The sequence below is a fragment of the Phodopus roborovskii genome, unplaced genomic scaffold (genome assembly GCF_943737965.1).
Source record: "Phodopus roborovskii unplaced genomic scaffold, PHOROB, whole genome shotgun sequence".
In the NCBI taxonomy this organism is placed as follows: domain Eukaryota; kingdom Metazoa; phylum Chordata; class Mammalia; order Rodentia; family Cricetidae; genus Phodopus; species Phodopus roborovskii.
Genome location: NW_026126407.1, coordinates 42,757,481 through 42,771,789, shown reverse-complemented (window position 1 = coordinate 42,771,789; position 14,309 = coordinate 42,757,481). Strand labels below are relative to the sequence as shown.

The following is a 14,309-nucleotide window of genomic DNA, read 5'->3' as shown; positions in this document are numbered from 1 at the left end:
TCCTTGAAACTTTTTGCACACATTTGATGGTGTTACATTTTCTTTATTTCATGTATTAATCAGTATATGTGTTAAGATGTTTACTGTTTTAAAATTGGGGGCATAATCAGATGCTTTGGAGAATGCCTAAGTCCTTGGACTGTTCACATGGAATATGGTTAGAGTGGGTGACATTCTGTTCTCTACCATGTATATCTCAGGCCCAAACATACACTTCTTCTCATTAGGTCTAAACTATGAAAGCTGGTTTTATCCTGATATAAATAGTAGCAATGGACAGAATCAGATGTTATCTAAAAAGATATTTTGAAACTGGGATTCTGAGGCACTATTGCTGAGTTACAAGTGGATCAATATTCGTGTGTGTGTGTGTGTGTGTGTGTGTGTGTGTGTGTGTGTGTGTGTGTGTGTGCGCGCACACTTTTGTTTGTTTGTTTTTGGTTATGAAAGCATTGCAGATCCAAATCGTTCTACTTTGGAATTTATTATTGGTTTTGATTCCTGATTTTATAATGTTAAATCTCTTAATTTTACATATGCAGTAACATTTTGGAGGCCATTAGTTCCATAAAGTTGAGTCTGTAAGGGAAATGGACCTGTATTAATTAACAATATTTCTGGAAATAACCTTAAAGAGGTTAGAGATTGTTTACACTTTACAAAGTATTTCAGTGTAGTTTCTGAGACCCCAGTGTTTAGTAGTGAAAAGTACCCACCAGACTGACAAGAGGTGCTTGATAAGACAGTTGTCTGTGTGTTTGGTTTTCACATCTTATGTGCAGGTATTTAAAATTCTATTTTCTTTATCTAAAGATATGAATATAAAAGTAGTATCTGGGGAGGGAAGCATATGAAGAGTATTTGCCCATTAGACTTCATGGAACTTTGAAATCAGCCCACTCAGTAGACATTTAAGTCTATGATGTTGTCTTTGTCAGTGTTTGCAAAGCAGTGGCCAATTCCAGTAGGAATACAACCGCTTATTTTAAAGGTTTTGACTCAAGTATTTGTGCAGATAAGAAAATAACAATGTTAGAAACTGCAGATTTTCTACCTGTGGAAATTTTATACGTTAGCAACTATAGGTTTAGGGCTGTCTGTAAGAAAAGATTGGTGTTCATGTTCACTTGATCACTATAGCTTGATTAATGTGGAACTTAACATTCTGTCAATTTAGAACTGAAATTACCTACTAAGATCCATGTAACACCAATCAACTAGCTCATCCATTTATTTACCTTTTTCCAAGTGTAATCTATAATTATGAACTGATAACACAGACTCATGATTGATAAAAGCTGCCAAGAGTCTAATCTGTTTTACATTGCTCTTGAGAAAATGCCTGTAAGCATGCTGTCATAAATAGATTTGCCTCTAATATCAATCAACCTAATTGAAGGTCTGTGAAGTGGTTTTGTCGTGTGTGTGTGTGTGTGTGTGTGTGTGTGTGTGTGTGTGTGTGTGTGTGTGCGCGCGCGTGCGCACCCCCTCCCCTTTTTAGTTTTTCAAGACAGGGTTCTTAGTATAACAGTCCTGGAACTCACTGTCTAAACCTGGCCTTGAACGCAGATCCACCTGTCCTCTCCCAGGTACTGAGATTTGTACATCACCACTACCTGCCTAAGGTCTATGTTCTTAAACAGTGCCATTTAATAGAAATAAAATATAAACCATGTATAATTTTATATTTTTAGTAAACACATTAAAAACTAAGAAATAGGTGAAAGTCAATTTTAGTACATGTTTAGGTTTTTTTTTTTCTTTTTAACTGATATATCTAGTGTATTATTCAATGTGAAATCAGTGCAAAAATTTATTAGGAGAGATATTTTGCCCTTTTTTGTTTATTTTTCTTTTTAATTATTTAGTCTTCAGTTGATGTTCATTTTAAATAGTGCTCACTGTGTTAGTGTTTTTGTAGAACTACTTCTGTTTTTGTTTTTGAGACAGAGTCTCAACTATGTAGCCCTGACTGGCCTGGTAGACCAGGCAAACCTTGAACTTAAAGAAATCCACCTGTCTGCATACCAAGATTAAAGGTGTGCTAGAATTACTTAATATTGTGTGTCCATGAAAACTTTGTGCTTTTAAAAGAATGTGACAGGGGTGGGTGGGAACTTCTTTTTAAAAATATAAATAAGATCATTTATTTCGACCAGTTTATTTTACACAGACAAGCTATTACCGAGTATTGCAAAATATTGTATGTTTGCATCATGTCATCTCTTGTAGTAGTGTATGGGATTTTTCTAATAATCTGATTCTGATAAAACTGCCTGTGATAATCCTAGTAGTTAGCATTCTCCAAACTAATGAATTTCCTTCATGGAAATAAAATTACTTCCAGAAACTTAGTTTCTAAAGTTTCTGAGTTTTGTGCAGTCAAATTTGAAGAATTACCAATAAACACTTTTTAACTCAATGTTATCTTTTATATATAATCTTTATAAAAATTCTGATAACTTAAAAATGCTAAGAGCATTGTTAGCCATGGTTTTGGTGGTAAAACACACACAGATCTAAAACACCACCATTCCCCCTAAACGTTGCCTTTTAACTAGCTGACTCCAAGCTTCTAGTACACAGGTCACACAGGTTAGCATGGCATTTCCTTTCTCAGCTACTTTTAGTAGGTGGGGAAGTAGTGGATCCCTCCTTTGGATAAAGTCATTGCCAAGGCCAGTAGTGTGCATGATAATTGAAAGGCAGCCTCTCAAGAGGTTCTCATTATTTGCAAAACCTGGACTCTTCAGAAAATCTTAAGTTGATGTTTGCCTATGAGAATGCATGTAATTTCTGTGTTTGAGGAACCCATTTCTAAAAGAATGCTGTTTGGGGGTTACATTCTTGGATGGAAAGCTTGGCCTGGCCATAGTTTAAGTGTCCCTTGTAAAACCACTTTGTTAGAAACAAAGTTCTTTCATATTTAGATTATTAGTATCTTTTCTTTTGTTGAGCACTTTATCTTTGTTAATGTGTTGAACTTGCGAATATAATTCAGAAATTCTAAGTTATGTAAAAAATGATAAAGCATAATGAAAATGAATGTTCATTACTTTGCATTTAACTTCAGTTTTGTGCTATATGTAAACAAAATAGTCAAAATACATTTTTTTTAGAAAATACTCTGATTTTAAGGTGATTGCTTCAAAATGTTGATGTTACCTTTTCCCAGCCAAGCTCTTGTTCACTGAGTGTGGTTTCTTCTGACAGTGATAGGCTAGCTTCATTTGAGTCATCAGATAATTTTCAGTTTGGTTTGGTTTTTGTTTTTTGAGACAGGGTCTCTATGTAGTCCTGTGCTGGAATTTGCTATGTAGATGAGTCTGACCTAAAACTCACAAGAGAGCCTCCTCATGTCTCTGCCTCCCAAGTGCCCTGCATCGCATAATCTTGCAAAATTACTTTTTGTCTGCAGTTTATATAACAAAAATTGTCTTTCTGATGAGTCTCACAGGGTCAGTAATAAGAGGAGCTCTTTTTTTCCTTGAAGATTTTGATAGCTGGTTCGAAACAGCAGCGTGGAAAGAGATTGTTCCAGGTTCTCTGCTGTCTTATTTCTACTTTAAAAAGGTTAAGATGTTTTGGAAAGCACTCCCTATTGGTTGCACTCTGCTGTCTTGTGTATTCAGTACATGTGGAGTTCAGATTTGATAGTGTTTTATGGTGTGCTGGTCATTGGTCCAGCTTCTTTATTTGTGAACTGGGAATTCGGTGGCTACCATGGAAAATGACATAGTTGTCAGGAGCCTGAGAACAACTGCCTCATTCCTGACAGTGCTTAGGATGACTTATACATTTTCAGTTTAACAGTTCTGGCTTTTATTAGTATGATTTATAAGTTCTTTTAAAACTAGAAAAATACTATTCTTCAGTCACTAGCTATGATAGCTATTGGAAAGTATGTGCATACATTCATCTGTAAAGTACTTAGATTTTAACTACTAACCTAAAAATTATGTAGGAATTACTATTCATTTGTAAAAGAAAAACTACCCCTCTAAATTGTTGCATTTGTCCAGCACACAACCTCCCAGCCATATCTACAAAAGAAAAATGGAATTGCCTGCAAGTAGGTTGAGATGGGTTACAGTCCTACCTAATGAGGCAGGCAGAAGATCCAAAATGTCTTTTCTGAGCTTGGTGGGATAGACCTGTGTCCGACAGCAGTGTCCCTACTTCTAAAAGTCAGTGTGAGCTGATACTGGAATCTTGCTGCTGGCTCTCAGAACTTTGCTTCATTCACAAACTATATTGTTTTCTAAATTTGGTTTTGCTTTGCATGCTGGGTGTCATTGACCTAATCCTACATGTAAATCACTGGTCTTCTGCAGTGAATGTGGTTCAGATACATGGTCACTCATACCCACTATGTTTGAGCTAAGTGAATTCCTGGCATTTTAACTGAAGTTGAAAGGCATTCTTTCAATTCTGCCTAGTTCTGATGAAATCATTCCTAGGGATTTTCTCTCCCATTTTGGGCATTTTTTAAATTGGGGTTTATTTGTCACTTCAGTGTAAGCTGCCTTACTTTGTTGGTTGCATTATTCTTGTTAGGTCCAAGCTTTGTTATGTTTAGATCCTTCTAATATTAAATCTTATGTAAAAATGTATGATGTGCTATAAACTTTATGCATATTAAGACTAAGTTATAACCTATTATAACCTATAAAACATTTCTTGTAAATTATCTAATTTATTTTTCCATTTATGTACAGTTTCTTAATGTAAATGTTTAAAATATTTGTTGTGGCCTGCTCTGTGAACATTCCCATGCTTTTCCCCTGTAGTGCTTATTGCATGACAGAATCTTGGGTCCTTGTTTGTACTGTATAGCCAACCTTTAAGCTAACTCCAGGGTGTCTACCTTTTCTGTAGTTTCTAACTTTTTCTAATTTGTTAATATTCTAAATAAGTGTTAGAATCATGCTTTTTATACCCTCCTTTCCAAATAAATTCTCTTATTTACTACGTGTGTCTCTTGTTTCATTTTATAGTACCAAGCAGCTGCATATACACTCTTGATTCAGCAGCATAAGGTTTGATCTCAAGGTGGTTAACAAAGCATAAACTCCATTGGAGCAAAGGACATTATAAAGATTTGTTCACTTCTGGATCTCTAATTCCTGGTACTGAGAACACATTCAATAAATAATACGTTTAATGAACTGACTATAAAGTATTCTTATGTGGCTAGTCTGCTTGAGTAAGACACAGATACAAAGACCTTTTCTGGAAATGAGACCATTTTTCTCTGTCATGTGTACATTGACAAGATAGTTCTGAGGTGTCGGGACATCTGTGATAACCTTGGAGACACAATGATAAAGTTTATTCTAAACCAAATCTTGGTTTTAAAGATTTTGTCTTTATTTTTGTGTGTGTGTATGTTTTGCCTTTGTGTACATATGTGTACCGTGTGCATGCCTGGTAGCCAGGGAGGCCAGAAACTGTTGGATCCCCTGGAACTAGAGTTAGAGATGGGTGTGAGTGCTATGAGCTGAACCCCTGTCCTCTGCAAGAGCAGTAACTGCTACTTAACCCACTGAACCATCTCTCCAGCCCATCTTATGTTTAGTAGTCAATGCCTGTGTGAGGAAAAAGGTCAAACTGATGCCATTATCCTGGTTCCAGGTGTATAGTAACTACTGAACTATGATATAAAACAACCTTCCTGTTAAAAACCAGTGAGCAGAAGTAGGATGAGAGAAATGAGAGCCTGACTGGATGAGGATGGTGAAGTGTGGAAATGTTGCACTTGAGGGATAACTCGGCTCTCCACATACAAACGTACAACCTGCAGTTGGAAGTAGCTGCTAAAAGAATTCAACAATATACACTGAAGTGTACTTGCTTTGTTCAACATTACATGTGGGAAAGAAATGACTTGATGCTGGGTGCTATGTAAATTGTGGAAGCAAGCTGCTTATTGTCATTTCTCAATTGAGGACACTACTGATGGTCTGGCATCTGTTGACCAGGTCTGCAGTTGGTAAGTTTCTGTGTTAAGATTATTTCTTAAGGTTTTGGTGGCTTTTTATGCAGTGCCTTAGACTGGTTGGCAATACTGACTTTGAGCTTTGTTACTGAGGTAGAGTCTTGCTCTGTAGCTTAGTCTGGCCTTTGAATCCTATGTAATACAACCTCAACTTTTCAGCTGCCAGGCTGACATTTTAAAAGTTAACATGAGCAAGCATACTGCTGAGCATGGTTGGCCTGGGCTAGTCTGGTGGAGGATGACTTAGAAGAGGAAAACATCTGTGTTTAACAGATAATTATCATCTACCCGCAGTTCCTCTGTGTACCATGTGTGTGGGTCTGAGTAGGCCAGAAGAGCATGTTAGCCTTATGTATTCTGTGGACATATTTCTCTTATTGGATTAATAAAATGCTGGTTGGCCAGTAGCCAGGCAGGAAGGATAGTCAGGGCTACCAGACTAGGAAAATTCTGGGAAAAGGGAAGTGCCAGGAAGGGAAGCTGCCAGGAAGATAGGACGCCTGGGCATTCTCCGGTAAGACAAGACTACATGGACATACTTAGATTAATAGAAATGGGTTAATTTAAAAAAGAGCCAATAAGAAGCCTGAGCCATTGGTCAAACAGTTTATAAATTTTATTATTGATTTATTTTGTCTTTTTAAAGACAGGGTTTCTCTATGGCTTTGGAGGCTGTCCTGGAACTAGCCTTTGTACACCAGGTTAGTGATCTGTCTGCCTCTGTCTCCCGAGTGCTGTGATTAAAGATGTGTACCACCAATGGCCAGCCAGTTTATAATTATTATAAGCCTCTGTGTATTTACTTGGGACTAAAAGGCTGCAGGACCTGGTGAAACAGAAACTTCCGTCTTCAGTTGGATCCTCTGGGGCTGGAGTTAGATCATTGTGGGCTATCAGGTGGATGCTAGGAATCAAACCAGGGACTTCTGAAAGAGCAGCCAGTGTTCATAGCTGCAGAGGCATCCCTCCAGCCCCAGTTTCTTCTCTGAGCCTCAGTCTGTACCACTTTCCCCTGTTTAGATTTCCCATCTTTCAGGAGGCCGCCACGTCATGGGGCAGTTAACCTAGTCCCTGTGAAACATTTTCAAAGTGCATGTTTCAGGAACACAGATAGGAAAGCTATCTGTGCTTGACAAAATAAGTAGTTTGGCAGGTTATGTATACATAACCTTACTTAAGGTAACTTGCTGTTATAAAACACCATGGCCAAAAGCAGGTTGGAAAGGAAAGAGTGTATTTTATTGAACTAAATGTTATTGTTTATCACGGAAGAGTCCAGGTAGGAACCTGGAGGCAAAAGCTGATACAAAGGCCATGGAGGAGTGCTTACTGGCTTGTACAATACTTAGCCTAAGGATGGCACCAACCACAATGTGTGTGTGGGGGGGGGGTTCTCCAATAATAAAATGCCCCACAGGCCTGTAAACCTACAGCCAACATCCAACCCCCCAACATGTTCATATGCACATTTGTGGGGGGGTCTCTATAGCCCTGGTTGTCCTGTAACTTAGTAGATCAGGCTGGCCTTGAACTCCGATCCGCCTGCCCTTGCCTCCCAAGTGCTGTGGTTAAAGGCATGTGCCACCACTGCCCAGCTCTTGATGAGAGTTCTGGTCTATACTACTCCTTTGCTTCAAGTTTTTTCCTACTTTGCAGTCTAGGGTTTTGCATCATTCTTGAATAAGGTCAAGAACCCAGGAACTCCCAGTCTAGACCCCAACCACCAAGAACAGCAACACCAGGGCTGGAATTTTCTCCTGCTTTGAGCTATAAAACTCTATGTGTGCCTGAACCCTATGTTCATTGTGTAGCAATCTATCAAGTTTAGTGTTGGATTCCTACATTAAAATTTTTTTAATTTAAAAATTATACTTTTAAAATTCAAGTAGCAGGGTGAGGGCGGCATACTCCTTTAATCCCAGCACTAGGGAGGTAGAGGCAGGACTGGTATAGAGTTCCAGGACAGCCTGATCTCACATAGTGAATTTCAGGACAGTCAGGACTACACAGAAAAACTGCCTCAAAAATAAAATTCTTTACTTCACTCCTAAGTCATAAGGAATGCATCATGCATATGAATATATGGAGTTATGCAAATGCTCTCACCAGACTTCTGATGAGCTTAGGCTTGGGGAGGGAAGTACCAACTTTATGGGCTGTGGTTTCTTCCTGGCTTTTTCATGATGGCCAGGGAGAGGTCATGTCCATGGTCATCACAGTGATGGGAAGGGCCCATGTACAGAGGCCTCATTGTTCTGCTCTTTCTGGTGCACATTCCACCTTGTGTGACCCTTTGAGTACCAGCCCACCGACCTCACAGACCGCTGCTTGGCACACAGTGATGCCTGGGCTGGTTCCTCTGTGGCTCTTGGTGGAGTGGCAGACTCTGAAACTTACCAAGTTCTGTCTAGTCCATCTGGTCCTGCAGCTGTTTAGACCCAAAATAGATACATAGTGGGTTCTATTAGTTATATACTGTTTGGTCAACGGCTCAGACTTCTTATTGGCTATCTTGCTCTTAATTATTAACCCATAACTATTAATCTATTTTCAACATGGCCTTATCTTACCAGAGGATGCCCGACATCCTATCTCCCCAGTGGCTACTTGGTGTCTCTCTAGCGACTCCTCTCTGCCTCCTCCCCAGAATTCTCCTCTTCTGGTAGCCCCACCTATACTTTCTGCCTGGCTACTGGCCAGTCTGTTTTATTCATCAACCAATAAGAGAAACTAATGTACAGAAGGACATCCCCTCATCATAGAAACACACATATATACCAACTTTAAAATCTTAAAAATTGCTGGGTTTGGAGATCATAGCCTAGTGAAACTATATACTTCTGTGTGGGTTATGACAGTGTCCTGGGCTGTATTTGATGGACTCAGGGTCACTTTTGTAAAAAAAACATGAATTCTTCACTTGGGCCTGTAAATATCTAATGGGCACTGGGACTGGCTGAGAGGGCGGTCACCTGTCTTCATATTCTGTCTGTCCCCTCTGCTGCCTTGTGGACATGTTTATTTTGGAAACCTTACCTTGGTATATACTTGCTTTGTGTCTCCCCCCCCTTCTCTTTCTCCTCCCTCCTTGTCTTTCTCCCCACCCTCACCCCCACCATAGCTAAATACACCCACAGCTACTAAGACTCAGCACCAGACCATGATAAAAATAAAAAAAGGTGGTATCCAAGCTCCTGGGTGAACCCTGCCTATTCCCAGCGAGCAGTGAATGGTTCCCTCTTTCCTGCCCATCTCTCCCCCATTACTCTTACTCTGTTTCTGGAGCTCTCCAGCCCTGGGATGGAGAAGCTCATTTGTGAGCAGAGTCTTCTCTCCTCCATTCTTCAGCCACCAAAGAAAGTCTTTGTCCATGACCATTCATTTCTTTGATAATGATTTTTTTTCATGAAATGAGCATCCAGGCCTGAGCCCTGGGACATGAGGTATTTTGTCACCATGGCTTGAGTAGACAAATACATCAAAGGACCCAAACATGACCTTTCTGGAAAACTAAACAGATGGTTGCTGTGCAGATGTGGCTCTAGGATGCCTCAGAATTACCTCCCACAGGAGTTAGTCTCATCTTTTCCCTGCCCTCCTCCAAAACCTGGCTCCAGCCTCCCTGTGGCCCACATGTCTGTCAGTTCTTACCTTCCTCTGACCCATGATCTATCTGCATTTTGTAGGGATTGCTTTCTTTTTAGAGACAGTGTCTCCTTTTGACCTTGAATGCCTAGACTCAAGTGATTCTCCCGCCTCAGCTTGCAGAGATAAGAGGCTGCTGGAGCCAGCCACCATATCTGGATTCAGAGGGATGCTTAAGAAGATGGTTGTCATGCCACTTCTTCCTTAATGGGCTCCATTTCTAGCATCTTCAGATGTAGCCCATGTAACAGTTTGTCTGGAGTAGGGGAAAACCCACTGCTAGGACAACAGTTGAGTTCCCTGCTCTTTGCCCTGTCCTGGGGGAAATGCACAGCCTTTAGAGAACAATCGAGCTTATTATCCAGGTTGGGCAGGGTCTGAGGAAGACCCGACCCAGTAGTCGCTTTCTTTCCTTCCATCTTCCCATATGCCCATCAGCCTCCACACCTCACCCCAGCTGCTCATTCATTGTGGGACTGGAAAGGCAGCTTTTATAAAGCATCAGGACCAACATAGACTTAGTGAAAATGACATCAGTTTTGGAGTCAAGACTGCTGGGGTTTGATTTCTGTCTGTGAGCCTGGGGGGGGGGGTTGCGTATGAGATGTCATAAGTGAGACCTCTCAGCTGGAGCTTCAGCCTTATTTATGACTATCCCTCGGCTTTGGTGTAGGAATGAGGGTGTGAGGCTTTATCCTTTTGTTGTTCAAGGAGGTACACACTGAATGAAGCAGGGCAGACCAAGGCAGGTCTCTCCCTGAGCACATATTTAAGTGTCCTTTTAAAATTACATTAGAAACTTCCTTGTATATGTGAGTCTGTACATGTACCATGTACAAATGTGGAGGTCAGAGGGCAATCTAATCTAGTGGAGTTGGTTCTTGCCATCCCCCATGTGGGTTCTGAAGATTGAACTTGTCATCAGGGAGAGCAACAAACCTCTTTTCCTGCTGAACCATCTTGCTAGCCCGTCAGTAAGAAGTCAAACCCTTTTTCCAAATGCTACATTCCCAGACTGCACATTGATGATCATAGCAATTGCAGTGGTTTGGGGAGTGAATGGAAATATTTAAGGTCTGCTTGGGGCTTGGGGAGGGGGTGCCAGGCTTCAGGACATCCTCAACTCTGCCATTGCTAGTTCTGCTCCTTTGTATTTGTTTTTAGTTTTGACAGATCTTGCCAGTCTTTCTGCCTCAGCCTCCCAGGGCTAGGATGGGTTAGTTCTGAGAGCCAGAATCCAATGTAGTGAGCCCAGAACTCTCTTCTGAGAGGAATAGTCCCTGGAAGTGTCTTTGCTGGGCTGTTCTGTACCCCCTCGGTGATGTCACCTTGGCTATGCCAGACCTGGCACTCCATCTGCTTTCCTGCCTTCTCTGTCTACTGTGAAACCTTAGAGAGGGAGATTGGGAGAGAACACATGAGGCCCCAGAGCCCTGCTTTCTGTGTGCTGGTAGAAAAGGGCAGAGCCAAGACAGCACCGGGCATTGCTTCTCATGGAACATGGAATGGCAACAAAGTCAGAAAGATGATGAATGTTACAGTGACTGAAAAAAAAAAGTGATAAAAACCCTTATGGCTAAAATTCTGTGTTTGTAGCTGGGCAGTGGTAGTGCAGGCCTTTGAGCCCAGCACTCTGGAGGCAGAGGCAAGTTGAGCTCTGTGAGTTCGAGGCCAGCCTGGTCTAAGAGTAAATTCCAGGACAGCCAGGGTTACACAGAGAAATCCTGTCTTGAAAAACTAATTTTTAAAAGAAATCTGAGTTTGAGTTCCGTGTCATGGTGCGATTCTGTAATTTCCCACTTACTCCTGGTGCAGAGACAACGGGATTGAAGTGCAAGCTCAGCCAGGATTGAGGCAGAAGGCTGTGTTTTAGAAAACAAAACACAGCCAGGCCCTTTGATTCCAGCCCTCAGGAGGCAGAGACAGGTGGATCTTCGAGTTCGAGACCAGCCTGGTCTACGGAGTGAATCTGGCTTTGAGTCAGCCAGCTTTGAATAGGTGAGTGTCCAATGCCCTTCCCAGAAACTAGCCTTGGTCATGTGACCTGACCAATAGGAACAGACATTTCTCCCAGGAACTATTTCAGAGATCATCCACAACCCTCAGGCTCTCTTTCCTGCTCTTGTGATTAGAAGATGCATGTGTGAAAATGGGACTTTGGGAGCCAAGGCCCGGGGTTATTAGATACACACCTTGAAGGGGCCCTATACCACCTGCATTAGTCCACCAAGACTGAAGTGAATTGTTGCAGCTGCAAAACCCAGCCCGGCCTCACAGTAGTACACTGGGAATTGTTTATTTCATTTACTAGAAAAACAACACAATAGGGCAGGCACAAAGACACAACACAGTCTCTTGGCAGTGCAGGGCACCTTCTCTGCTATTGCTACTTGCTGCTGCTCTTGGGTGGGGGCCGGTAGACCCCAATGACCACGGCATGGTCCCTCTCATAGGGCTCCAGAGTTAGCTGCTCCTGTGGTTTCAAGTTCTCCTGTTGCAGCTTCCTCACCTCGGAAGCAAACACAGCCTCCGCGGACGCTGTGGAGTCGATGCAGTTGGCCTTGATGGAAATGAGAAAGTGGCCTCCGTTGCGCAAAAAAGTGTGGGCATTGAGCGCCAAGATGCGGGACTGGTCAGGCTGGGCCACGTCGGCGAAGATCACGTCCACCATTCCGATGAGCATTCGGTACTTGAGCGGGTGCCGGGCATCTTCCAGGACCGGAATGATGTTGGTGCGTTTCTTGGCCACGTTGACCAGATCGCGGCCGGCGCGGTGGGAAAATTCAACCGCATAGACCAGGCCGTCGGGGCCGATGATGTCGGAGACGTGAGAGACGGTTGTTCCCGAGGCGGCGCCCAGGTACAACACTTTGGACTTGGGCTTGATGTGAATCTGGTCCACGCCACCCAGGATGGCGGCGGCCAGTTTGGAGCGGAAGGGGTTCCACGTGCGGTACTCCTGCTTCTCGCCGTTCTCCACCACCGTGACGCGTTTCTCTCCATACACCGAGACTCCCGGCACCATGTTCAGGGTGACCAGCGCGTCCTCCGCGCCGCGGTAGATGAACACACCCTCGTGCCGATGCGGTTCCACCGACACGGTGATGCCCTTCCTGCGGCGGCTCTTGTTCCTGGCCTGGCCGCCCCGCCGCTGGCCGCCGCCACTGCGGTCCCTGCTGTCGCCGCCGCCCCCGCCGCCGCGTCCCCGGCCCCGGCCGCCGCCGCTGAAGCCGCGCGTGCGTGCCCCGAAGCCTCCTTTGCCCCCAGAACCCCCGTCACCTCCCTTGCCGCCACCCTTGCCACCACCCCAGCCCCAGCCACCGCGGCCGCCCGCGGGTTTCATGGTCCCAGCAGTTCTGGGAACTGCCGCGGTGGTCGGGGATCACCGGGGAGCCTGGGCGGTCGCTATGGAGCAGGGACAAGTTGGTGGCAGCGGCTGCCCTCTGGATTAGCCGCAGCAGGATGCAGGGGTCCGTGGTGCGCGCATCCCGGGATCCACGTTTTGACGCGGTGACTTGCGTGATTGCATCACAGCCGTTTTGTCGACCCTGTAGTCCCGGAAGCCCCCCTGTTCCACCTGCGCGCAGACGCAGATTGCTCACTTGTAACCCTTTGCCTTCTCTCTCCGCGGGTGCTCTCTGCCTTCCCTGGGACTCTGGGTTCTTCCTCAGACCCCTCCAGCACCCAGCGTCCCTGTAGCAGGAGAATGGCAGAGCTCATCTGCCTAGTCCTTGTGTCCCTTGCTTGGCCCTTGGGAACTTATCTGGTTCTGAGGATTTGTTTGAATTGGGACACGTTTCTTGAGCGTTTTGAACCTTGTCATCCCATCTGTAAAATAGAACCCACCTGTGTAGTTCCTCATCCACGTACCAGTGCAGTTTAGTCTCAGCTTGTTTCGAATTTTATATTCTCTTGGTCAGCCTTTCTAACTGGGATATAGTTTACAATCAACATAGTGCATTAGCTTTTGGTCTCTTTAAAATAAAAGCATTGCTCTTGAATGTCAGGCTTCTGAGAGGGCATGGATTTGCAAATTGGTAATATATTCCAACAAGGGATTTAAACATCATACTTATATTCTGACATAATTATTTCTCTTTGAACAATATTCCAAGACATGATTCTTGCAAGTCATGATGGCTATTGGGCACTTAGAATGAAAGTGGTGGCAATGGCTTTTGTGATCACTGTGGAAGTCCCGAAGGAGGTGAGGAGTAGACCAACCCAAGAGAAAAAAACAAACAAACAAAACAAAAAGAATTGCTAACACCTTGGGTATGGACAATCCAAAGGAGAGAGTTACCTGATTGTTATTAGTTATCATTGTGCTGTGTATTTAACCTGGAGCCTTTTGAATGCTAAGCAAGAGCTTTCCCTGAGCCACACCTCCAACCTGAGAAGAATTCCTATCCTGGACTGCTGAAGCATCATTCCTTCCTTGCTGGCTAAGTGCCTGCAAGCTCAAGCTTCCATCGTTCTCTGCTTAGTTTTGCTCTATCAACTGTGCTAAATTTCTTATGGAAGAAAGCGAGTGCTCAGTGTGAGTGGGGACATGCAAGCCTACAACCTAAATCCTACAATACGTTAGCGCAAAAGGAATAGTATGTTTATCCCCGAATTTTCGTCTTTGCTTCAAAAACCCACTCTAGAGTAACCAACAGGTAGC

The 14,309-nt window shown here is 43.3% G+C and overlaps 1 protein-coding gene across 1 annotated transcript; it reads right to left on the bottom strand.

Annotated features, from left to right (window-relative positions):
• Positions 1–11,923: 11,923 nt before the first annotated feature.
• Positions 11,924–13,240, bottom strand: Fbll1 (fibrillarin like 1). The gene has a single exon (XM_051180958.1). It carries the CDS (start codon positions 12,984–12,986, stop codon positions 12,030–12,032), a length of 957 nt encoding a protein of 318 aa, XP_051036915.1. The 5' UTR covers positions 12,987–13,240; the 3' UTR covers positions 11,924–12,029.
• Positions 13,241–14,309: the final 1,069 nt, after the last annotated feature.